Raw genomic sequence first — 24,591 nt, 5'->3', positions numbered from 1 at the left:
AATTTTATTAAAATGTTTTAAAGTAGCAGTACACCTGTTGGGGTTGTTAACCTCAGCTAACAACCAAAATACAAAGACAGGAAAACACCAAAGTAGTGTTACAATTACATCACTTTGACCCCCAATACAAACTATCCCTTGTGGCCCCTTGTTTTTCTAATCCATCAGCCAACCCATTAGCAGATCTTGGAATCCATGAAATATTTGCTGGGTTGCATATATTGTTTTTTTATCTGTCTTATAGCATATTTGTACTTTCAAGGAGGCCCTTGGTTTCCCCTTATCCAACCAATTACTACTTTAGAATCCTCTTTGACAGCCAGGCTTCTAAGATTCATTGTTTTGGCCTGTCTTACCCCATGTAGAATTGCCCACATTTCTTTCTTAAATGAGTCTCCAACTCTATGGGGCCCAGAACAAAGCTACAATATTTCCATCACCATTTCTGAAGATCCCCCCTACTTGAAACTTGGTAAAAAAAATTGGGTGTCTTTAGAGTTTGTAGGAATGATTATATAATCTGCTTTCTTGAGGTCCCATGTTCCTAACTTCCTACTGGATTGGAATGTAGGCATTTAATTGAGTTTTTTCCTTGTAAGATTATTGTCATTGCGTATTGTATATATTACTCTTACAGTTACCCACTAGCATTTTTAGCTTGCTGATTCATGTACTGTTGACAGTGCAATTGGTGGAGCAGAAGGACCGGATCGTATATTTGTTGGTGGGTTACCATATTATTTTACAGAAGCACAGATAAGAGAACTGTTAGAGTCCTTTGGGTATGAGACTGAGCCAAATTTCTGGTGATTCTGTATTTAAGTTATTATTTATCCCACTAGGCTTCCTTGCTAAGTTGTTAGTGGTTGTACCTTGTTCTTTTTTCTTTGGCTCTGATAAGATCTCACAAGCATCTGTAGGCGAACCACAATTTTTTTCTTACTTGTATAGCCTTTCTCCAAAAAATTACATGCTCTTGCTGCCTTTATTGGTATGATTTTGACCTATATTGCAGACCTTTGCGTGGATTTGATCTTGTTAAGGATAGGGACACAGGAAACTCAAAAGGTTATGGATTCTGTGTGTATCAGGTATGTGAAATCAAGTATCAGAATCTCAAATGCTTGACTTGTATTGCATTGAAGATTATAAAGAAGCAAATAAGACTGGAGGGAGAGGTTTCCTCAACAGCCTAGTACAATGAGTCAAAAGAAATATCAAAGGCATTATAAAGTAAAGCTATCATCCCACAAAATACAGTCCCAATAATTAGCAAAGTGGTTGAATTTCAGATCCCTCAAAACTTTCAAAACTGACTGTTAATAGAGGCCTATTTGAAAAGAACTCCTTCAAAATTTCCACACAGCTTCATACTGGGCTGAGAACTACCTTCTAAGGTTTGGTCGTTCTCTATCCATAAGCACCAGCAGATTGTAAAAGGGGTCATATTCCATAGATTTTAACCAGTCTATTTTACTTGATCCAACAATTGTTTGTAATAAACCAACCAATGAGAGTTCTGATTACTCAATTGGGAAATAATTCTTCATTCTTTTTCTTGCCTCATGCTCAACTTGCTACCATAGTTGTCAAGGTGAAGCCTATGCGCTCTTGGAGGGTTGCCTCACCTAATCGCTAATCAGATTTGTACATGGTGTTATGAAATACTTTTATATTCTTAAGTTTTTTAGATTATAATTATAGAACAGACATATTATTAAACTAAAACACTCATTTATGTGTTTATATTCTAGTTTCTTTTTTATTATCTTTTTATTTGTTAGGGCTTGATAAACACAAATGCTACATGCTGTCTTGAAAACCAATAAGGAAGAACTTAAAATTTTGTCTAATTAACACATTTTCTTCTTCTTCCACCTTTTCTTCTTTTCCTATAAAAAATAGAGGTGACACCTATATTTTCTGAGTTTTCTGTTATTTCTTCTTTTTCTTCTAATGAATATGTTGATTTTCATAAGAGAAGTGTAAATTCTTTTGCATATGGCTTAGCTAGACAAGGGGTGAATAGGAGCTTTGTTTTTTGGGCTCAACTGTAACTGTGTATTTTGGGTGTCTAGTGACAGTTTTGGGGAGTTAAGCTATTTTAGCTCCCTTTCTATGTATTTTCAATCTTTAACTAATTAATGAAATCTCTGTTATTGATAAAAAAAAAGATATGTTGATTTTCCATACTTAACATGAAGTTCATACTTTTCTTTTGGAAATTATAGATAATTATTAAGGAAATATGGTCACCAGTTTTTATGGAACCTAGGGAATTACCCTAAGATATATGATTTTTTACTTGAAAAAAATCCATTGCCTAGAGTAGGCAACAAGGACCCCCCCCCCTTGCCTGCCTAGCCTTGCCTTGGCATCTTGAAAACTATGCTTGCTAGTTTACATCTTTACTTTTGGACGACTGTTGATATGTCACATATGTGCATGTATTTCAGGATCCTGCGGTGACAGATGTTGCTTGTGCTGCACTTAATGGTCTAAAAATGGGTGACAAAACTTTAACTGTCCGACGGGCTACTGCTAGGTTGGTGTTCTTTAACTAACTAAATAGGGAAACAATAAAGAATTCTTAGTGTTTCCTCTTTCAATTGACATATATTGTTTTTTCATAATGAGTTCTTCAATTTATTCCTCCACACCATCTCACCACCTTCCTTTGATATCATCCTCCTGGATGAGGTGACAGGCTGAACTCTGGGGTTTATAGACTGCTTTATCATCTCTACGATATTTCCAAGAATTCAAATATTGATAAAAATGCTTACTTTATTGGGAGGAATTTTGCAGTAACTTCGCATTGACTTTCCCTATCTAGAATTCTGGGAACTTTTGGGATCAGATATCCTGGTATTCAAAATTTTGTCATGCAGTTTTCCTTCAATCCAGGCCGCCCTCCTAGGGTGGGCAAGTGGTATTTCAAAAAACATTTAGGGTCTGTTTGGTTTGCAGTTAGAAACGGAGTTGGAATTGAAATCCCTTGGAATTAGAGTGGTCTATCCCCCCACCTGTTTAGTTCAGACTGCATTTGGAATCGGAAGCGGAATCAGAATAGGCTGGAATGGATTCTCATTCCCAAGTGAGGGGTCGGGACTGGTCATTCCCTGAAATGGGGGAATGCCATTCCACCAGGAATGATAATTGAGTTACGATAACCATACGGTTGGAATCGGAATGGACCATTCCAGTGTCGATTCCAGACCCCTTTTCCTGCGAACCAAATGGACCCTTAAATTTTTTATATAATATATTTTGTTGGGCATCCTATATTGGAAGCCTCTTAAAGCCCCCCCCCCCCCCCCCCCCCCCCTTGAGGTTGTATGCAAGGTTCAAAATATCGATTCGCCCGATACACCGGTAGGGGTGTATAGGGCGTGTATCGGGCGATTTTGATACTGTTTTGATACTTTTTTTATTTATATTTTTCGAAACCGGTTCAAGGGGGCCGGTTTAAGGCTCCTCCACCCCCTGAACCGGTCAGAACCCCGATACACCCACTGTAGGGGCGTATCGGGGAGGTCCCGGAACGATACGTATTGGCCGATACGTGTTGATACTTTGAACCTTGGTTGTATGATGTACACGACCATATATGTAGTCAGAAATCTGTATTACAGTCTCCTCCCCCAAATCTACTTCATTGAACTTTGAATAGGCCTGGTCTTAAGCCCAAGCCTGAAGCAGTGTCAATGTTAATTCTGGCTAGCACATTGTGCAAGTTGCACTCCTAGTACATAGGCCTTTATAATAATTGTATTATGTAATATGCTGGGGTTTTAGGGCTCACACAACCCTGGCATATTCATCAGTCATTGGCTCAAAGGTTTCATCAATGACACATGTTATTGACTTTCTCTTCCAATGAAGAGATGGAAGGTCTCATGGAGATGCACTAGGGCAGCAGTTTTATGTATGGTTTTGGAAGAGAGAACACTAGAATATTCATAGAAGAGATCCATACCAAGGAAGTGGTAATTGCAAATATCATGGTAAAGGTGGCACATTGGGCTAAATCCTCCATCAATGGGCTTTTATAAAATTAAACTTTGATGTTTGTAGTTTGGACAAACCCGGTGATTCAGGTGTTGGAGATTTTAGGGATGACTGTGGTAACATAATGGCTATTTTCTTGGGATTCATTGGCCTAGGAAATTCAATCAGAGATGAAATATTAGCAGTTCTTCAAGACTTGAGATTAGGGGAACCCCTAATTGTAGGGATATTATAGTGGAAGTGGATTCAAGGGTATTTGTTGATTAGCTCAAAAACAACAAACCAGGTACGTCAAACATGCTAGTACAGACATAAATTGAGAGAGGAAAAATCTGGCTTAGGGTTCCAAGGGCTTTCTTTCACATGGAGTTAGAAATCTGCAAATAGCATGGAAGATGCATTGACAAAGCAAGGAGAGAACCACTTATATTGGGAACATGCTAATTTGGGGAGTATGGGAACATAAATGTGAATGGCCAAAAGTTGGGTTAGATAGCTAGTGCTAGATTAAAACCTGAAGGGTAGGCACATTTCTTATCTTTCACTCTTATCAGGTTCGTTTTACGTGTACTAAGACATTACACATTTAACAATCCAAGAAAAAAACTTTTGAAACTTTTGAAACTTTCAAGCCAATGAGTGAGGAATGAGAGACGGCTCACATGGCTTTTACCATGTAAGGACTCTCAACTGGAAAAGACTCAAAGAGCAATGTAATTGACTATTAACAGTTATTTATAAAAAAAAATATCAAGTATTTGAGTACAATTTGGAATGAGGGCATATGGCTTAGACTGGCCATCCTATGGGATGCTTGGCATCTTTGTAAATACTTCTTGTACTTTATATTATTCAATAGAGTTCTTTACCAATCAAGAAAAAAATATGTAATCACTTCATTTTATAGGGAGATTTGGTGGACCAATAGGTCCCTATATGTGATCGTAAATGCCAACACAATACCTTTTGCAGTTTTGCTATGTGGCAAAAGTGATCCTCGTCTAAGCTCTTTCCCACTAGAACTTTGAAACAACAGTGGACATTATAGAAGGGAATGGTCCACTATATGATGTGCCCAAAAGCTGATGCCCATATATGGAAATAAGACACATAACTACCGTACAAGGTCTCAGTCTAGTGCAGGGCACATTATTCCTCCACTTAGTGAAGAGATTACCTTACCCAGTAAACATTTCATACATGGCCAGCTCCACTGCTACAGAGCCCCAAAATGTTGCTGTGGCAGGTCCAAGCCCATCAGCAACTGATATCGGTCTACCCACAAAGAAGCCACCCATTCACTATGTCTATCACAGGCAGCTACATCAGATTGTTAGTTGGGATTTCAGAAGGCCCTTAAGGGATTGAGGTGATAAAAGCATGTTCTTGTTTTTTCTTTTTGTTAAACTACATTGTTATCCTTTATGCTAAATTGTGTTGCTTTTTTTTCTAGATATTGTTATGCTGGTATTCTATATAGGCATGCTTTAGCATAAGTTATAAGATGACATGAAAACGAAAAAAATTGTCTTGTTTAAGAAAAGGAAGAAATTTCATGATTGTGATATATTGCCTGATATTATTTAGTTGACTTCTACAGCAGTGGCCAGACAAAAACGGACCAGGAAAACATATTAGCACAGGCTCAACAGCATATAGCTATGGTCCTCCAGGCTGGCACTGGAAATTTTCCTGGAGCTATGGCAGCAGATAAAACTGCTGAGTTTCCAACTAAAGTTGTCTGCTTGACTGAGGTATTTAATTTAATTTTCTAACTTTCTTCTTTATCTTATAATTATTTAAATTATATTCACAAATCCGATTGTCTTGGTATTTTTGCAACTTGGGCATATAAATCTGAATTGGGCTACAGATCTTTAGGTTGAGTTGGGCTGGCATCTCAAGACCTTTTTGTTCTTGGGTTCGGAGGTCATGGTCAATTGGGCTTTAGGTCGTCAGACAATTTGAGCCTGGCATATGTTTTGTATTATATTGTGCACATTGTCTGCTTCATGTTTGGTTGGATTACAGGGGTTATTGGTGTTTATGTTGCTATGTAGTGGGTACACTTTATATCATAATTTCTTAGCTTTACTATTTTTTCTACATTATTTTTTGAAAGGGGGGAAGGGGGGGGGGGGGGTCCTAAGGTATTCATAAATTAATTGCAGTCTCTGATCTATTTGTTTGTGGACAATTATAATGCCCTTTCCTGATGGTGCTATAACAAAAAGGTTGTTGGTGCTGATGAGCTGAGGGATGATGAAGAATATGAAGAAATATTAGAGGACATGAGGGAAGAAGGCAGGAAGTATGGTATGTCTAACTTGATCCTTGCTAAAAACCTAAAACTGGTATATTTTTTTTCAACTAAAATAATGTTTTAGCTGATTTTGTACATGTTTATATCTAATTTTATATCTTATAAGTTTGAGGTGGAACATGCCATAGCACCTATGCCTGCTATGCAGTTCATAAAATGACATCACAAATAAAGGGTACTCCAAATTTGTCTGAAAAGCTGTTTAAACTGATTGAACTAGATGAATAATTTTGAAAACCTAACAGAACTGGTCTCCAAAGCTGGTTGAAATTTGGAGATGATACCCTTCTATCTAGACAATTTTTTTAATACATTCAGTATATCAGTGATTAAAATTATTTGACCTGACTGGACTAAACAGGTTCCTTGGTGAATGTTGTTATCCCTCGCCCAAGTCCAAATGGAGAACCAACCCCAGGAGTTGGAAAGGTACTCTTTTCTTTCCTTTGGTTTTACATCTAATATTTCGCTTGGTTTCCAGATGTTTCAGTATATGATTGTGGGCATTTTAACTTCACAATTCTGGAAATGTTAACTGCTAAATGAAACCTATATGACCTTGATACAAGAAAGTTTGTTGATGTTGGCCACATGTGGTGAACTCAACTTGCTTGCATCTTGGCCACCTTGATACAACAATTGATTATTTTGTTTAACCTCTCCTTACTTGGGGAATCCACCATAAAGTGAAAAGTTGCTCAAGTGCTGGCAAAACAAATAATAAGGATTTGTAAGGAGATATATATGGACTCTTCCAAATGGATAAAGTGTCCATTAGGGGGTTTTCATGGGTTGGGCCAGGCCTGCAACTTTAAATTGTCATATTTAATATTATATATGTATATATGTACATATATGTGTTTATATCACCCCTACAACTTTAAATATGAAAATATGTAGTTATGTACATTATGTCATATTTTGATATTATATATACTGGGCCGGGCCGGGCCGGGCCGGGCCTGAGCTAGATGATCACCCCTAGTCCATGTTGAAATGCATTGGATTCTGACACTTTAGGGATAATTGAGGGACACTTCAACATGACATTTTCATTTTCTCTCCTTGCTCGTTTAACATAATTGAACAACTAACGTATACAATGGATGTCAAATTTCCTATAAAACACTATTTCATAACAAGCATAATCTTTTAGGGTTGTCCTTGTGATTTTTCTTTTCAAAATTTGGGACTACCCATGTACTTTTATTTAGTTAGAGACTGCTTAATACCTTCATAACATCTATGCAAATTCTGTGGTTTTGCTACAATCGGCTCAATAATGTGATTGGACATTGATTCAGGTGTTTTTGGAGTATTCAGACATTGGTGGTTCTTCCACGGCGAAGAATGCGCTGAATGGTAGGAAATTTGGGGGAAATACGGTCACTGCCATTTACTGTCCTGAAGATAAATATTCTAACAGAGACTACGAGGGATAAATTGATTAGGGATCACAGGTACATTTATTGCTATGTAGCTTGAATTGCAAAAAGTATATCCTAAAAATCTCGGTAATTGTAGAAATTTTCCGAGCTAATTGTTATTGTTGTCATCTTAAATATATCACAAATATAGCATGTTTGTCTCTGAACAAGAAACATTTTCTTGTGAAGACAAGTTTTCGGGTTTGGCCATCTTTTCGGCCTTCGGTTGGAGTTCTTAACGTTGTTGAAGACTATTGTGCTTGTAATTTTGGGCTGTTGGAAATTGGGATGGTTCACTTCTCTTTGTTGAATCAGGATTCAAGAGTCCATTTTATGGAAAGCTCTCATCTGAGGGCCACTGGCCCAGTATGGTTGAATTATATAGGAGCATGATCGGGCCATCCGGAAGGTGACTCCTGGCTGGATGATCCATGGGATCTGGAGGTGCTATATATGGCAGCACCACACAATTATCTTTAGGATGACCTAGTATCTAGGGGTCAAGTGCTTTTCGGGCATTGACATTAAGGGTACAAAAATTGATTCGGGTTAGTGGGCTGAAGTTCGGGTTCGGGTTGAAACCATGAATTCGACTTTTCAGTTGGGTTAGGTTTAACTTTGAAGGTAGCAATTTTCTAATCTATTTCAAGTATGATACTCTTAATACCACCGTAACATTGTGCATGTACATTATAAACCTTAATCCGTTGATATTAAACCCAAAAAAAAAATAAAAAATGAAGTGGAGACTGAGCCAACCCAACCCAACTCGAGTCCAACCCTTATTGGGAGTTCAACAATTCCGGTTGGGTACTTGGGTAAAGGTTCATATCGACACCCTCATTTATACTGAAAAAAAGAGTAACGAATTTTTCAAAGCCTCGATATGATGCTATACTTTCTTCGGTAGTCCATTCCAGAAATGGTTACTACTGTACAATATTATACTTCACCAATGGATGCCAAATGCTGGGCAATCCTGAGAGGTGTAACTTGTAAGAAAGCTCCACAAACTCAACTTCACCTCTGTCGCTTTGAAGCACAACCACCTTTTAGCAAGTTGGAGCATACGAGGAGACGTAATCGATGGCATCAGACAGGACCTCTATTTTTTTGCTGGTTTCTTTGTTATGCATGTAAAAAGAACTGAAAACCAAATAGCTCACTATCTGGCTAATAGAGCCTGTAACAGATAAGACTCCTTTTTGAATCCTCTTTAATGCCTTGGCATGCCTTGATCCTGAGAAGGCTCTTCTGTTAGTTGTTTGTTCGTTTCTTCTTTAGTTGTTCTTAATAAAATCCTTAGCTTACCCCCCTCCCCCCCCCCCAAAAAAAAAAAAAAAAAAATCTTGGACCGATTTGCACCCCTAATTGACATGGCAAGAGAAGATCAAGAAAGGGCATGGTTTGGCTGAAATGGCATGTAAGCGTTGTTTGTAGTGCATGTTTTGTTTGCATTATTGGTGTAAATGCATGGGAGTGCAAATGGACTGATTGTAAATACTGGTTTATTTTGGGTTTGATTGTTTGGCTTGTTTGGAAGTAAACCTGTTCATGGCTAGGCTTTGGGATTGGTCCATGAACATTTTACACTGTTGCAGGCTTGGGCTTCAGGCCAGGCCTATTTAAAATCTGGCAAATTTTCAAAATGAGACCAGCCCATGACAGGTTTGGGAGGAGTTAGATAGGAAACAAAATAGTTGCACTCCCATGAGAGAGAAGCAAGGTGTGAAGTGAAATTTTACATCGATTTTTTATATACAAAATTTGCATTATCAATGAGTGCAAATTTTGTATGAGGTAACAATGCAAATCATGGTTATAGTAAATAAATGCATCTGGTTCACATTTATGCTGCAAACAGGGCCTTAAAGCTACCAAAAAATGGAACTAGAGGTGTAATGTATGCTGAGCTGGTTGCGGGTCGGCACAGCCCTGATGCTACAGTACCGTGCTGGGTACGGCATGGGAATCCAGGTTGTCTGGCCAAGGCTGCGGAGTGGACCGGGCCTCCAAAGCATGACCCAGCATGGACCCAACATGTGAGCCGGCATGGCATGGCACATGCGTGGCCCGTGGCAGAATATAGCTGTTCGGGGGTCCCAACAGCTATATTTGCTTTTTACAGCTATAAATTGCCATTAGGGGCATTTATGTATTTTTATAATTGGGGGCAAACAACAACTTAAATGCCTATATAACAGCTAGCTTAGGGGGGTATTTAAGCCAAGTAACATAAATAACTAGTTTTGAAAGTTATTTTGGTCAAATTAACCCCAGGCCCCAATTCCTATAAAAACTCCTACCCTCCCTCGTTCTCATTACAACAACTATCATATTCTCTCACATTACATTATATACTCTCATACTCTATTACTCTCTATAAAAGCTCAATTCAGCAATGCCAGGTCTCTCTCTAGTAACTGCCACAGAAGGAGAGAATTATAATGGAAATCTCTGGAAAGGGGAGAAGAAGAATAGTTTGTGAAAAATGCAAACATGATTTTAAATGCTACAGCAGTGGTGGCATTGGCCATTTGTATAGACACATGGCATCTCACTTAAAATAGGGAAGATGACGAGAGCAACTTTTTTTTTTTTTTGAAAATCCGAGGAAAGCAACTTGAATGAATGAATGATCAACTCCATTATATTAAAATTTTAATATATTTTTTGTACACATTAAATTTAAAATGACAATTCTTTCCAACTTATTGTTGATTATTCATGTTAATTTTATGTTATTATATATTTTTTTCTAATTTTTCTTAGTTTAGGAAAAGTGGAAAACAGCACTAGAAATCTAGAACCTGTAACCGGAGGCTCAGCCTGCCATTTCCCGGCTCCTCAGGCCCAACACATCACGGCCCAGGTTCCCAGCCATGCCGGGCCTGACCTGGTAGGGTACCATGCTACCCAAGCATGGCCCGCCAAGGCCCGAGGCCCAGCCCAGCCTGGCATGGATGGCATCCGGGCCACCTTCAATCCGTGCCATTCTGGCTCAACACAACCCACATTATATATTTAAATGGAACAATAGGGATGTCATATGTGTCAAAAACAAAAAGGGTTTTTTACTGTTCAGTCCATCCCTGGAAATCTTAGCTCCACCGTAAAGTGGAATGAGTTCTGACTGTGAATCGATACTAAATCGACGGGTAGGATGCAGTTTATAGGGAGGCTAATAGTAGATTAAGAAGGAACTGTAATTTCAGATTTATGAGATGGAGTGCAGTCATCCCAAAACAAAATACGTCCAATCCATGAGTTCTTTTTGGTTGAGGATAATCTGAGATGATGATGATGATCCCCTCTATCCAAGAATGTTAAGATGCTTGTTGGGTCGTGGGTGGGATTTATTGTTCAAGCTGAACCATTCTCATCGTGAGAGGCTTGATCTTTGAAGAAGTTGTCACCCCCTCAGCCTCCGAGATGAAGAACTGAACGAGTGTTGCAGCTCCTATGTGGCCATACTATCACTCTACTCGATTTATGATTCAGCAGCATGGATAAGATGCTCGGCACGATATCACAGTCGAAAAAACCAAATCGACCCAATTATGGTAATGAGCTGGGGTTGTCAGCGGATGACGCCCTATCTACTACGGTCCATTATGTGCTTTTGTCCATTCAATTACCCTTTACCATATTCTGTTTGACAAGGTCTGTCTGCTGTGTCCATCCACATCTGTATTTCATACAAACCCTTTCACGATTTTTGAAGCAAAAATGTATGCTGCCCATCTGATTTACCTGTACCACTTATTTCTTGGAAGAATGACCGATCTTCAAAATTTATAGGCTCAAAGTATTGTGGGAGTATGTGTCAGTTCGGAATTGATGCTAATTTACGGGCGGGCATTGGTGTATAGAATGTGGATTGTGGACCTTTTGAATGTTTATAGTTCTACAGTGGAAATCAGAAATCTGCATTGGATAAATTCGTACTTCACTTATTTCTTTATTTTCTTTTTTATTTTTCTATAGGAAAGAGATCGTTTTAAGCAAAACATATATGAATTTATGTTTCTAATTAAAAATTTATTCTTTTGCAACATTTTGATTTTTTATCAAATTAAAAGTTAAAATTACTTTTACAGAATAAAAACTTATTCAGCAATGAAGTATGGTTTGGGATAGATGGATTAAGAAGTAGGGTTTATTATAGATTTAAGAAAAAATAAATATATATTTTTTAATTTTAGGAGTTGGAGGAGTAGAGAGTGATCCTTTATATTTAGTTCAAGCTTTTTATTTCTTTCTTTCCAATCTCGACTAAGTAACCATATGAATAATGGTTTTAACAAAAAAGGTTTGGGGGGGGGGGGGCAAGGACCCCAACCAATATACTTGACTCTGCCTCTGCAGCAGCCTCAAGTTGCAGCTTAAATTTTAAGTTGAATGGTTCTTTGTCTCACCCGTCAACTTAAGTTTTCCTTAAGATGGTATTACAGTTTGTTTGACTAAGTCGTCTAATTCCATTATAATTAATTAAATTTTCACACAAGGTATGAATGGTGCTTTGTTTTTCCAAGTCCAATGGGCTTTTTGTGTGAAAGGCATGTTAAAGAACAAAAACCTATTCATGGGACCTCACCTAACAGCTTAAGCTCTTAGGTTGAATGATTCTTTGAGAATTCTAAACAAACTTTACTTTTTTTTAGGCTGTGTATGAGTTTTCCTACCTTTTTCCTTCAAACCAAATACAGCTTTTAAGGTTTTTCATTTCTCATTTGAATTTTGAAATGCCTATTTTCCTGTTTTATTAAATGAAGTTTTAATTCCAACCTTTTACTGGTTTAATTTGGTTACAGAAATCATGTTTTTCATAATATGGTTAGTCAATTTCTAATTAGATTTCTTGCCAAGTTAGGTTGGAATCATATCCTGCTTCTTGGCCTTTTCTCCTCATAATTGTAGAGTATCCTGCTTCTTGACCTTTCATTATCCACTTGTTCTATATGGTGGAATTATTATTTTATACCTAATATAAAACAAACAATCTCAGTTGACTTGTCATTTTCTTCCTTTTTCGATGTTTTGCTTCTCATCAATATACGTTCATTTTTAATCTTATCCCTGATATTGCCATTCTCTGAAAATCCTAATCCTGGATTTTTCTTATTTATTTATTTTGAAAACCTAATCCTGATTATCTTCATTCAATAGATACAATCATTTTCCTTTTCTTAGGTCAACCAAATATGTCTTGTTTGATTTGTTTGGTTATGTCCATTCAATTCCTGCAAAAGAACAAAAGAAGCCATCCTCTTTAAGAGCTTCTAAGTTTTCAGTTTTCACCCACATCCATAAATAAATAAATAAAAAGAATGGCTAAATATTTGGATACCGTGCTTGAACACGGATCTCCTTAAGTTAAAAATCATGTAAACATTTTGAAAGCACAACATCCAATTAGACATGGGGAATATCTTTCATACATATATGTTAAATTTATGAGAAAATGGTCTCGATGTATAACAGAAAGATATGATATCTGAAAAAATTTTAACCAACTTGTATCATAAACGTGATACCCAATAATGTATTATTTATCAAAATTCATGAATGTGTTTTAATTGATCAAAAAACTCTTCCAATACCATATCTTTTTCAATCATAGATTTTCCCTTCAGAAAATCCCATCTCACTACGATTGGGAATTGAGTGGGTGGAATTAGGATTGTGAAACCACAACAATTATGAATTATATGGGTATGGCGGCTAAACCATTTGGTCCATCGCTGAAGCCCTAAATTGATTTGGATCAAATTTCGGTCTAACATGCACGATTTTAGCTAATAAAGTTTCAATAGTCAAATTGGTTTCGCGACTACTTTTGCATCGTTTGAATTGTAGAGGTTTCTCAAACTATTATCTACCAGTCAGTACTCATGATTATCGTCTATTGTATTCCTTGAGAATTTTATTAATGAATCCTACCTTGTGGCTTAAAAGAAAAAATAAAAAACGAATATCCAAAAAAATTGGTCGAACCGCTTAGGCCGTGAACAGCCCAGCTTTAGGCTTACCATCTGATGTCCCAAATCCCAATGGTCCAATGGGATTTATGACCGAGTTCATTTTGCTACCAGTGTCGCAGCACAGGGTTAAATTCGAAAATCAAGGCCTTTGGTTTATGGCTTTGGCTATGGCCCCGCTAAAACGTTATTTTATTTAGCGCTGTTCACGGGTTGGTTTATTGAGATTTTTTTAATCGATTTGACTTGATCAGGTTACCTAAAATTGAAACCGAAACCGATCCTGTGTTAAGCAAAACCGACCTGGCCGATTGGGTCAGGTTGGATCGGTTTGGGCCGATTTTGGCTCTAAGTTCAACCATGCTTGAGAGTCAAATTGTATTAGAAATTGTACTTGAGTTGAGGGGCTAATGGGGGTAGACCAAGTTAGAATAGAAGTTATCAAGAAAATAGAAAGTCAAAATGTATTAGAGAAAGAAGACTGAAATTTGTATATTTCAAGAAACCTTCTAATCTAAGTAAAAAATAACACCTAATTATAATTATAATTGGTTGCCTATTTGGTGTAAAAGACCATAGAAATTAGGATCATTTGATTCTTTTTTTTTAATTTTTCTAAAAAAAATCATTGTCTAATTGTTTTACAATACTTGTCATTAATGTCATTTTTAACTAGAAGACTAGAAATTAAGTTAGGTTGTAACTAAGATAGAGACAACTTAGTTAAGTAGGAACTAAGTATGTTGTAACTATTAACTAGGAATTAACTACTAACTACTAGGTCGGTTTGGTTCGGGTCGGTTTCAGTTTTCACACATGAAAACCGAAGCTGACCTGAACCATCGGTTTATAATTTTTTACAACCCGAAACCGACCGATATTGAAGAAAGCCTGGTCAACTCGGATTGGGTCAGTTTGGGTTGATCGGTTTGGTCGGGCTGGGTCTTCTTATGAACAGCCCTAATTTTATCTATTTCAAGATATGGTTGTCAATGGGTCGGTCTACCCAGTAGACCTGAACCATTTGAACCATATTTATCCGTTCTGATTCTATGATTCATTCTGATGGATCAGTTCTGATTTTAATTTATGTGTCTCGATTAATACCGGTTTGGGATTGGTTTTGACTGTCCCAAACTGATTATATATACATGTTTTAGAGTTATACGTATGCCTAAAATTGTAATTTTACTTTTTACACTTAACCTCAAGCTCAAAAGTTTTTGGTCTTTACCCTTTTGTTTTGCTTTTGCCCGTTGAGGTTTTAACTTCTCTCGTCACTTTCTCTTTCTTTGATAAAGTTTCTCATCATTATCTTTGTGTCTCACCGATTCTCATTCACCACCGTCTCCTATACACCAAGCTCTACCATGGAGAAAGAAAAAGAGAAGACGGTCGGGTAGAAGAAAAAAAAGCTTATCACAGTTTAAATGCCACCAATGTAGACTTGGGACTAGGAGTAACAGATAAATGAACGGCTAATAAGTGGGCTCTAGATAATCACTGGATATTTCAATTCTTGAATAAGTAGGCAGTCTAATTTTAAGATCACTCGGTATATATAGGTTTGCTTAATTTTTTCCCATTAGCTTCAATTTAATTGCTATTATTCTGATTTTAGTAAGGTTAAACTGAAATTATATAAGACTATAGGCTGCTGATTTTTAGAAAAATTATATCACAGGTTTTTTTGACAAATATCTTGCTGATATTCTGATAACAAGTTATTGAATACAATGTTCTTTTCTTATCAAATTAGCATCAAGTAAGCCATTTGTTGCTTTGTATTCATTAGTAATATTAATTAATTAATTAATATAGAATATTTTATCAAAAACTACAGGTCTCACTATATTAAGTATGGGTTTTTATTTATAGGGTGTTTGGTTCTGTGGGCATTTATTCAATAAATGTTGAGACATAGGCGTCACTTCAGCAATTTCCCCCTCTTGCTCTTCTATACGCATCGAGAATGACAAAAGTGGACTTCGATTTTTGTGCACGCCTACCATTTGGGGAAGTTATTTTTTAAAGCTTCCATAAACAGTCAGGTGTTTTTCAATTGTTACGCTGATGTAGAGCCTAGTGGCGCCTAATTGTCATAAACGGTTGTAATTATCACATTTATCAGTTTTGCAAGCAAATAAAGTACAAACGTTGAATGAAAAAATGTAAATGGAACCAAACACATACTTAATCGAGTTAAACCTGATTATTCCAATTGGCTCGTTGGTTTGGTACCGGTTGTGAAATAATAAAACCGATTGGGTTTGGTTCGGTTATGATACTGTCGATTTTAGCAATTGGTTTGGAACCGTTCTACCCTATCCCAAACCAAACCCAAACCGTTGACAACCCTAAATCAAGATAGTGCCACATCAAAAAAGCTTTAGGCCCCATTTAGTTCGCAAGAATAAAGGTCCGGAATTGGAACCGAAATAGGTTATTCCCATTCATGTTAGAATGGCATTCCCCCATTTGTGGGAATGGTAGTGGTGCAAAATCCGATCCTATTTGGTCGAATTTGGATAACCCCCGTATCCAATCCGATGTATTATATATTTATAAATATAAATATATATTGTACATATATATGTTATTTATTTAATTATAAATATATTGTTTATATTATATTTTTATAAATTTATTATATTATTTATTTTTTTATAAAAAACATATATATATATATATATGATGAAAATAATTAAAAAAATACTTGTATAATATTTTTTGTTTTTTTATTTAAATTAGCATATATTTTTTCTTTTAATAATATATTAATTTATAAAAAAAAACAAGTCGAATCAAATCAGATCCAATGATCCGATAGGATTCGAATTCAAATAGAATCATTTGCATCCCTAGGGAATGGCCATTTCCTCCCCCTCCGTTAGAATGAATTTCCATTCCTGTCTGAATGGACCATTTCAATTCCAATTCAGACTGCGAACAAAACGGACCCTTACTTTTGTTTCTGTCAACGCTACGATGGCAAAATGTGATTATTCACCACATCAGTTCGAAGTTGTCTTACGGAAAATAGACCAGATGAGGTGGAACCCAGTCATCTGTGGCTGATGATCCTTTGCGCTCGCTCTGGATATCCGTTGCGTGTCTTGAATCAAACTTGCACGTCCTTTTAGCTCGACGTTTCCCTTCTCTTTCAATTTTTTCGCTTCTCGATTCCCATTCATTCCAAAGGTAGAATGGGACCCACCGCACACCACTTTGAACTCTTACTAATCAAATACGGTTGGCGCAATTTGCAGAGACCGGGCGCCTAACACTGATGGCAACATCTCCCGTACGTATACGTTAGTATTCACGGGAGATGTTCTTAATGCATGGTGAGATGTACCTGTAACGCGCCCGATGTGAGGAGCAGATTTCAATTTGCAATTTCAGGAGGATTTGTCAGGGCCTATACTTTTTCCACCTTACCCTCGTACTTTCCACTTTTCTAGGACAAGTAAATCTCAACCGTTAGATTAATCGACCGAAAACATATCATCATCGATTCACCATAATTCGTGATCTACATATGGCCCACAAATAATGGTACGGTCTAGATGATGTCTTACGGGGCGTACCGTCCGCTTTATTTGATTTGACGCGTAGAATTGTAGAAAGCTCTTTCTAGCCACGTGGCGTACATGCAATTTTCTACTCAGTAATGACGTGTAAAGTGCGGCCAGAGAGGGGAGAAAGTGTTATAAATAAAGGGAAGAAGACATCGTAAAGATTCTGGGTTGGTCACGTGGTATTGTCGGACGTCTGACGTGGCAACTTCAGCGAACACCCGCGTCCCATCTATCCATTCCATCCACAGATTAGTCCACATACGGTGAGTCGCTTTGAGTAAAGCGTGGGCTGTGCTGACTCGGTGCATCGTCACAGTGCTTCCCTCGGTTGCCGGTTCTGGATAAGTCTCCCGTCTCCGACACTTAATTCTTATCCACTCTTTTCTAAAATTAGAAAAAACCTCTATTCGTGCATCGTTATGCACGCTGAGTAGCCTGTATTATCCTTAATCAATAGCATCGAAAGAAATCTCGTGTAGGGACCACTCGGCAGATTGGGTGGGTACGGAGTGCTGGAGTAATAATTGATACACGAGAGAGCATCAGAGGCTCAGAGCAACGTGTCGTGATAATGATGGATTAGTTCTATCAAAAGAAACGAAAACAGAAAAAATTAGAAGAAAGGATGTCGAGAAATCGTTAATCTTATCTCTCTACTCACAGTGAGACATCGGTTTAATATGACCGACTGGATAATTTTGCCACGCCATAGCTGTACTCTATCACCCTCCAACTATATATATACTCCAGGACGACTCCTCTTTCCATTCTTCATTGCTTGCTTGCAGGAGAAGTTAAAAGGCAAAGAAATTCAATTCTCTGGATTCTTATATTGTGTTTGCTTAGTGAGATAGAAGAAGAAATGTTGGCGATATTTCACAAGGCGTTTGCTCATCCTCCACAGGAGCTGAACAGCCCTGCCTCATGCAGGGTGGCTAGAAAGCTTAAGACACCAGAGGAGACTCTCAAGGAGTTCCTCTCCTCTCACCCCCATAATAACTTCTACATGAGCTTTGCTGACGCAGCGGTGTTGGCGTACGCTCGCCCCGGCCGCTCCTACTCCATTTACCAGAGGTACGTACGACGTCTCTGGTCTCTGTTTGGTTTAGTTTGATCTAATGGTGAAGCTACTAATGAATGAGATATCTTGAGGAATTAATGGGTTGGAAAACTAATTAACTAAGGGGGTATTTATTTGCAGGTTGTTCTGTGGATTTGATGACATATACTGCCTGTTTCTGGGGAGCTTGAACAATCTATGCACCCTCATCAGGCAGTATGGCCTGTCCAAGAATACCAACGAGGCGATGTTCGTCATCGAGGCCTACCGCACTCTCCGAGACCGTGGGCCTTATCCGGCCGACCAGGTCGTCAAGGATCTCGAAGGCAGCTTCGCTTTCGTCATCTACGATAGCAAGGCCGGAACCGTCTTTGCTGCACTGGTACGATCTGCCACCATTCTTCTCTCTCTTTCTCTATCTCAGACAAAAACACAAGCACATTATTGATAACGGCTTGATTTGCGGTTGTGATGAATGGTGATGTGCAGGGGTCGGATGGAGGGGTCAAGCTGTTCTGGGGCATTGCAGCGGATGGGTCGGTAGTAATTTCAGACGATGTGGAGGTCATTAAAGGAAGCTGCGCCAAATCCTTTGCGCCTTTCCCCACAGGTACGTGACGTGAGGGGCATTTTGGTCATAACATGTAAAGGATCGGGGCTATAGCTCACAAATTACATCTTTGTTTACATAATAAGATACTACAACCTCAACATGCTTAATTAATAAAATAAGAAAGTAATGGCAAAATTACTAAAATAGCCCTTAAGTTTTAATGGTGGGTGGGACCGTGTGTAGGATGCATGTTCCACAGCGAGGGAGGGCTGATGAGCTTCGAGCATCCGATGAACAAGATGAAGGCAATGCCAAGGGTGGATAGTGAAGGAGTCATGTGTGGGGCCAACTTCAAGGTTGATGTATGTTCCAAGATCTACAGCATGCCACGTGTCGGAAGCGAAACCAACTGGATGCTATGGGAATCACATTGACATAGATGGCAGACATTGCTGTATTATTTGTAGTTGTGTGGCATGTTTATGTGTAAAGTGTAATGTGTATGGGGGGTTTGGGTGGATGTGTAATTTCTCTCTTTAATGAGTAGAAATATGAAATAACATTTCTTTTCTCTTTGATTAATGGTGGAAACTGGAAATTGTTAAGGAAAGAAGTAGGTTTGCATTGCAAATGACGACGATTACTTTTTTTAAATCCTGAATTGTAGCAATAAAATAGCAAGTGCTCCCTCTTTTGCATCGGATGCGTCGATGTGACACTGAATTGATTCGCCCATTAATTACCAACCATTCTTACACCGGTAGAATTCATTGAGGGCGTTATATCCTTTATTTTTTTTGCGTTTGGTAAGAATATAGATGTAAATATGATTAGTGATTAGAATCTTATCTTTGTTTTTTACATTGATCAATTTTGAGTGTAAAGTTTGCATTTATTTCTTGGAATTCAATTTTGCATTCATTTTGATTGCGAACATATTAGAAAAAAACAAATTGTTGTCATTTTTAGTATAGAAATGACTCTTTCGCTCAGTTTCGAAAGAGTACAAAATCTTATATTTTGTATCATTTTGTATCTATTTGCAATGTATATATAGCCTTTCATTAAGACTCAATTTATTTAAATCATAATTTGTTTTTCTTCAGATTTGACTTTGTCTTATTTGTTCATAATTGGTAAAATAATGATAGTAAGAAAAGATGCAAATTTTGTATAGTTTTTGAGAGTCAAAATTTATTTTTTCAATGAATATAAATGAGAAAAAAATACAAATTTTATATGATAAGAATGCGAATCATAATTATAAACAAACATATTCAAAACTGAACTAAGTTAAAAATTTATATCCAGTTCAGATGCAAGCGGTTTAAAGGAAAAAGTAATAAATTCCAAGTTTTCAACACAGCCCAAAATGTACAAAGCAAGCCTGAACTCCTGATGATTTGAATTTTTCAAGTTTTCAAACAAACAAAGCGAAAAGAGTCGTGCAGGGTGTGACTTGTGAGCAATCAGCTAAGTGACGCTGGGCACCACTAGAAAACGTAGTAATCAACTCCGCATTGGACATTTGGAGATAAGACAAGATAAAACTTTAGGATTAATGAAATCGAACTTAACTAAAATACTAAACAGGCAATAATTAAGTGGCCGTTAAGTGCAGTGGCTTTTGGCTTTCTGAGATTGGTCCTACATAGACAATAGATATTCATGGTCGGGCTCGGGTTTGGGTTTCGCCAACATTTGAATGGGCCCGTCCCGAAGCCTGAAGCCCAACCCAAAAACAGGTCTAGCGGACAGTTTTAAGTATGCTCCTTTTTTGGACTGTCCGTTGGGCCTCTTTAGATAGCTTACTTGAATGCCTCAATAACAGCTGAAACAGCTTAGCTCTGATTGTTCAGCTCAGCCCTGCCAAACGGGCACTATCCATCTTCCAATCCGGATGATGGTGGCTTGATGAATACAGATTAAGGTACGATCACAAAAGTGCGTTTTGGTTTTGCTACAAATATTTGGACCATATATCCTAAAAAATTTTAGCTTTCTTGATAAAGAACCTTTTCGATCATTAAGAGGTGCCTAAATCACCCTTCCTAAACATAATAGATTTTTTAATTGTTTCTTTTAAGGTTTTAAAAATCGGATCGGACACGGAACCGTTATAGGACCAGTTCCTGAGTTGAATAGTAGTTCGAAAGGGTTGAACAGTCCGATCATCTGCTTCGAATGGACAGCCTATTTTGACTTAAAATGAATAAATAAAATAAAGCTGACAAAACCCGTTGTTTGGGTCAATGGGTCAATGGGTTGGTCGCTCGGATCAGCGAGTCACTGACAAGATCAACAATTTTTTAGACAAAAAAAATGGTTTTAAGGTGAAACAGAACCGATTACCTAATCAATTCCAGGGTCAACCGATCTGACCGACTAATCCAGTCCGGTTTTCAAACCATGGTTTCTTTGGTCTATAAGCTTTTTCTTTAACGTCTAATTTGCTTCCAATACAATTTCATTTACACTGGTTTAAAAACGTATGAAATCAAATGGGCTGAAGAGAAACTCTGTTTTACTTTTGTTCTAAATTCTATTTTGTTTTGTTTATTTACATTTTACACGGTGAATGAAGTACAATAAAAACTGATGAAGGGTGATTTAGTCCTCCAATGACATTGTGACACATGGCATGATAGGATTGCCGCATGATACCTTAGCGTCATACGAACAATCGCGGGTCCCACTAAATCAAGGAGGCACATCCCTGACCAATCTGAGCACCTCGTATACAGCTCGGGCACCTTGAGAGAGCGGTTAGCAACACTTCGTCCAAGGTCGACTTGTGGTACCTCGTCAGTATTGGTTTGAGGGAGGGACCTCGACAGGAGGAGCGACCTCCCCCGATGCACTTATCAGACTAGCTGAGGTCCAAGTGGTGACCTACGAGATGTGCTCGCCGACCTCCTCTACGTGAATCTTTTCACTCCCGGGTCCTTTAGAAATCAGCTTCCACACCAATCATTCCAGAGGCAACTGGATAAGGCACGAAAGCCTAGTCCGTGTGCGAAACAACCTCCAAGGACTTTGGATCGGTAAGTCACATCCTCCTAGGGATCTCAGACGTAGTGCTTGAAGCTCACACCAATAAGGTGACCCCATTTTCTAAGAAAGGTATGTGCAACTTAGCATTCATAGCACTCTAGCTCTTTCGCTTTTAGTTCTCTCAACACTCTTCGCTAACTTAAGCATCAAAGTGTCTATCCTAACTATAGAAATCTGGACACTCTGATCTCTCTCTCTTGCAACTCGACCAGACAACCTACTCAATATGACATCCAAGGTGTCCACCAACAGAAAACACTAGATCGCACATCATAAAAAATTTAAGCAAAATAAACAAAAATATGAAGCAAAAGCAACAAGTTGTCCATGAGCCTAATTAAAAGCAGCAAGTTGCTCTTTATTTTGGCCTCACGAGACATCAAGTTACACATGTATAATGGAAAACCTAATGACATGCTGACTGCTAGTACATGAAAATGCAGAAAAAAAAAAGTTGTAGCAAATGAAACACTTGACTGCTGTAGGAGTCTGTCTAAACAAGCAACTGAGGTTGATAGCCAAAACCTCTTGCTTTTTTCTCTGGAATCGGCGTATTCCCCCTGTTTTAACTAATTGCCTGTCCTCTTAAATTCAAGTCATAGAGCCTATGCATCACCTCTATGAACTTGAGATGAAGATAAACAGGCAAAACTGATAAAAATAGGAAGAATAAACAGCAATCCGGCTGTTTATCTGCTGCTGCTGTTAACATAAACAGCAAGACATTAAAAGCAATCCGGCTTTTTGTTTTTATGCCCATGAACTTTTCCCACATCCCTACCCACAAAATGTTACTGCCGTGAATTGGGAATATCTGCCTAGTGTTTTTAAAACCGGATTAGACTGGGAAAACCAGGAACCGATCAGGTCTTCAGTTTCATTTCACCCTAAAATCGCTTTTTGGCCAAAACTGTTGATTTGGTCATTGAATCATTAACCCAGGTGGTTGAATAGTTGAACCATTGACTCGGATAATATTTTTTGACCTTTTATTTTTTTTGTTAGAGTGGGCCATCCATTTGGTCCGAACGATCACACCATTCGACCTGAGAACGGTCAGAACGGTTACTTGCCCGGTCCGGTTTTAAAAACCTTGCATTTTCCCATGAATGAAAAGAATTTATAGGCAGGAGATCCGAGCTCTAATAAAAGAGGATGGAACGTGTTAGTTGCAAATTGCAGTGCTAAACAATAATGGATGACAAAAACCTTCAAAAAATAAGCCATTGGATCATTTGCTTCTGAATAACATAGCCAGTAATTGTACTGCCATACAACCTTACATCATTAAACTTAAACCTATCTGGAGTTAAGAATTGAAACGTTACAAAACGGCGCCTAAATTACCAGTACTTTACCTCATTTACGACTCTTGTAGATAATTTGATCTTTACCGTGTGGACATAATATACGAATCGCGGGTTGTTTATTCTTAGTTCCATAAATGGAGTGAGCTTCTCCAAAAAAAAAAAAAAAAAGGAAAGAAAAAAATGGGGCCAATATCGATATGGGTTTGATTACATCCAATCCTATTAAAATCCAAGTCCAATTAAATTTAATGAATTGGCCTCATCAGGCTTCCGAAAATAAGGTTACTTGTAATCAAACGACAAACCGAAATTTTGGAGTCCATTTGGTTCATGGGAATAAGAGTTTGGAATTGGAATTAAAATCTAACTCAATTCCAACTATTTGGCTAGGTAGAATTTCCAATTCCAACTGTTTGGATGGACAGAAACAGAATTTGATTCCCATTTTTGGTAGAATGGCATTCCTCCAATCTTCTATATGACTAAGGGGTTATTCTATAGTGTGGATGAGAAATTGGTGGGTGTGAACTAGTCCACACTACACCCTGTAGTAGGGACTAATCCACACTACACTATAGTCCACAACTGTTCTGAACTGTGGATAAACTGTATGAACTGGACCAGTCCACACTCATAGTGGTGTTTTGTAGTGTAGTGTGGACCGAAATGAATGATATACATAATTAATCATAAATATGTAATTTTTGCATTTTGTATGATAAATATTTAAAAAAATGCATCAATGAATTAATATTAATAAAAAAATATCAATTTCTTTTTTATAAAACAACAGTAAAATAATTAAAACATATATAAAATACTTAAAAGATATTATTTTATTGATAAAAATATTAAAAAAATAAAAATTAAAGAATTTAGTAAGACAATTAATATTTTATTGACAAAAATATTAAAAATAATATTTAAACAATTGATACGAGAAATATTTTGTAAGATAACCACGACATCTAACGATTTATACAAACTAATAATCCACTTATTCCCGTACTAGTTGTAAGGCAAGCATAATGACAAAAAGTAGCACTGTTTGATTAGAATTCATTTGAAATTTAGAATTTCTTCACCAATCCCGGTCTCAGAAAATTGGGTTTCTCTAAGAAATAGAATTAGTGCTTGTGGGTCAAAACCAATATCAATTCTAGGGAAAAATCTCTGTGGCTTCTGAGAAAACGATTGTAAGCAGGAATGAAAAATGTCTCTGGGCTTAATATGGAAGAAGAGCAAATTGATTTGCCTCCTGGTTTCAAATTCCACCCCACCAATGAAGAGT

General features: G+C 37.6%; 2 protein-coding genes across 3 annotated transcripts in view; both read left to right on the top strand.

Annotated features, from left to right (window-relative positions):
- Positions 1-8,072, top strand: part of LOC104587169 (splicing factor U2af large subunit A-like) — a 41,321-nt gene extending 33,249 nt beyond the window's left edge. Inside the window, exons 11-17 of one of the 2 annotated variants that reach the window (XM_010244661.3) lie at positions 684-782; positions 1,016-1,091; positions 2,457-2,545; positions 5,612-5,765; positions 6,246-6,327; positions 6,696-6,763; positions 7,639-8,072. In XM_010244661.3, the coding sequence (XP_010242963.1) occupies positions 684-782; positions 1,016-1,091; positions 2,457-2,545; positions 5,612-5,765; positions 6,246-6,327; positions 6,696-6,763; positions 7,639-7,776 (706 nt within the window). In that variant the 3' untranslated portion in view covers positions 7,777-8,072. The remainder of the gene's footprint in view (positions 1-683; positions 783-1,015; positions 1,092-2,456; positions 2,546-5,611; positions 5,766-6,245; positions 6,328-6,695; positions 6,764-7,638) is intronic. The other variant, XM_010244662.3, reaches the window with a different exon arrangement.
- Positions 8,073-17,942: 9,870 nt separating this feature from the next.
- Positions 17,943-19,518, top strand: LOC104587170 (stem-specific protein TSJT1). The gene is made up of 4 exons (XM_010244663.3): positions 17,943-18,397; positions 18,525-18,765; positions 18,873-18,993; positions 19,180-19,518. Exons 1-4 carry the CDS (start codon positions 18,186-18,188, stop codon positions 19,368-19,370), a joined length of 765 nt encoding a protein of 254 aa, XP_010242965.1. The 5' UTR covers positions 17,943-18,185; the 3' UTR covers positions 19,371-19,518.
- Positions 19,519-24,591: the final 5,073 nt, after the last annotated feature.

This window comes from Nelumbo nucifera, chromosome 1, assembly GCF_055504915.1.
Source record: "Nelumbo nucifera cultivar China Antique chromosome 1, China Antique-T2T, whole genome shotgun sequence".
Classification (NCBI taxonomy): Eukaryota; Viridiplantae; Streptophyta; class Magnoliopsida; order Proteales; family Nelumbonaceae; genus Nelumbo; species Nelumbo nucifera.
The sequence above is the reverse complement of the archived record's forward strand: the minus strand, read 5'-3'. Positions and strand labels throughout refer to the sequence as shown.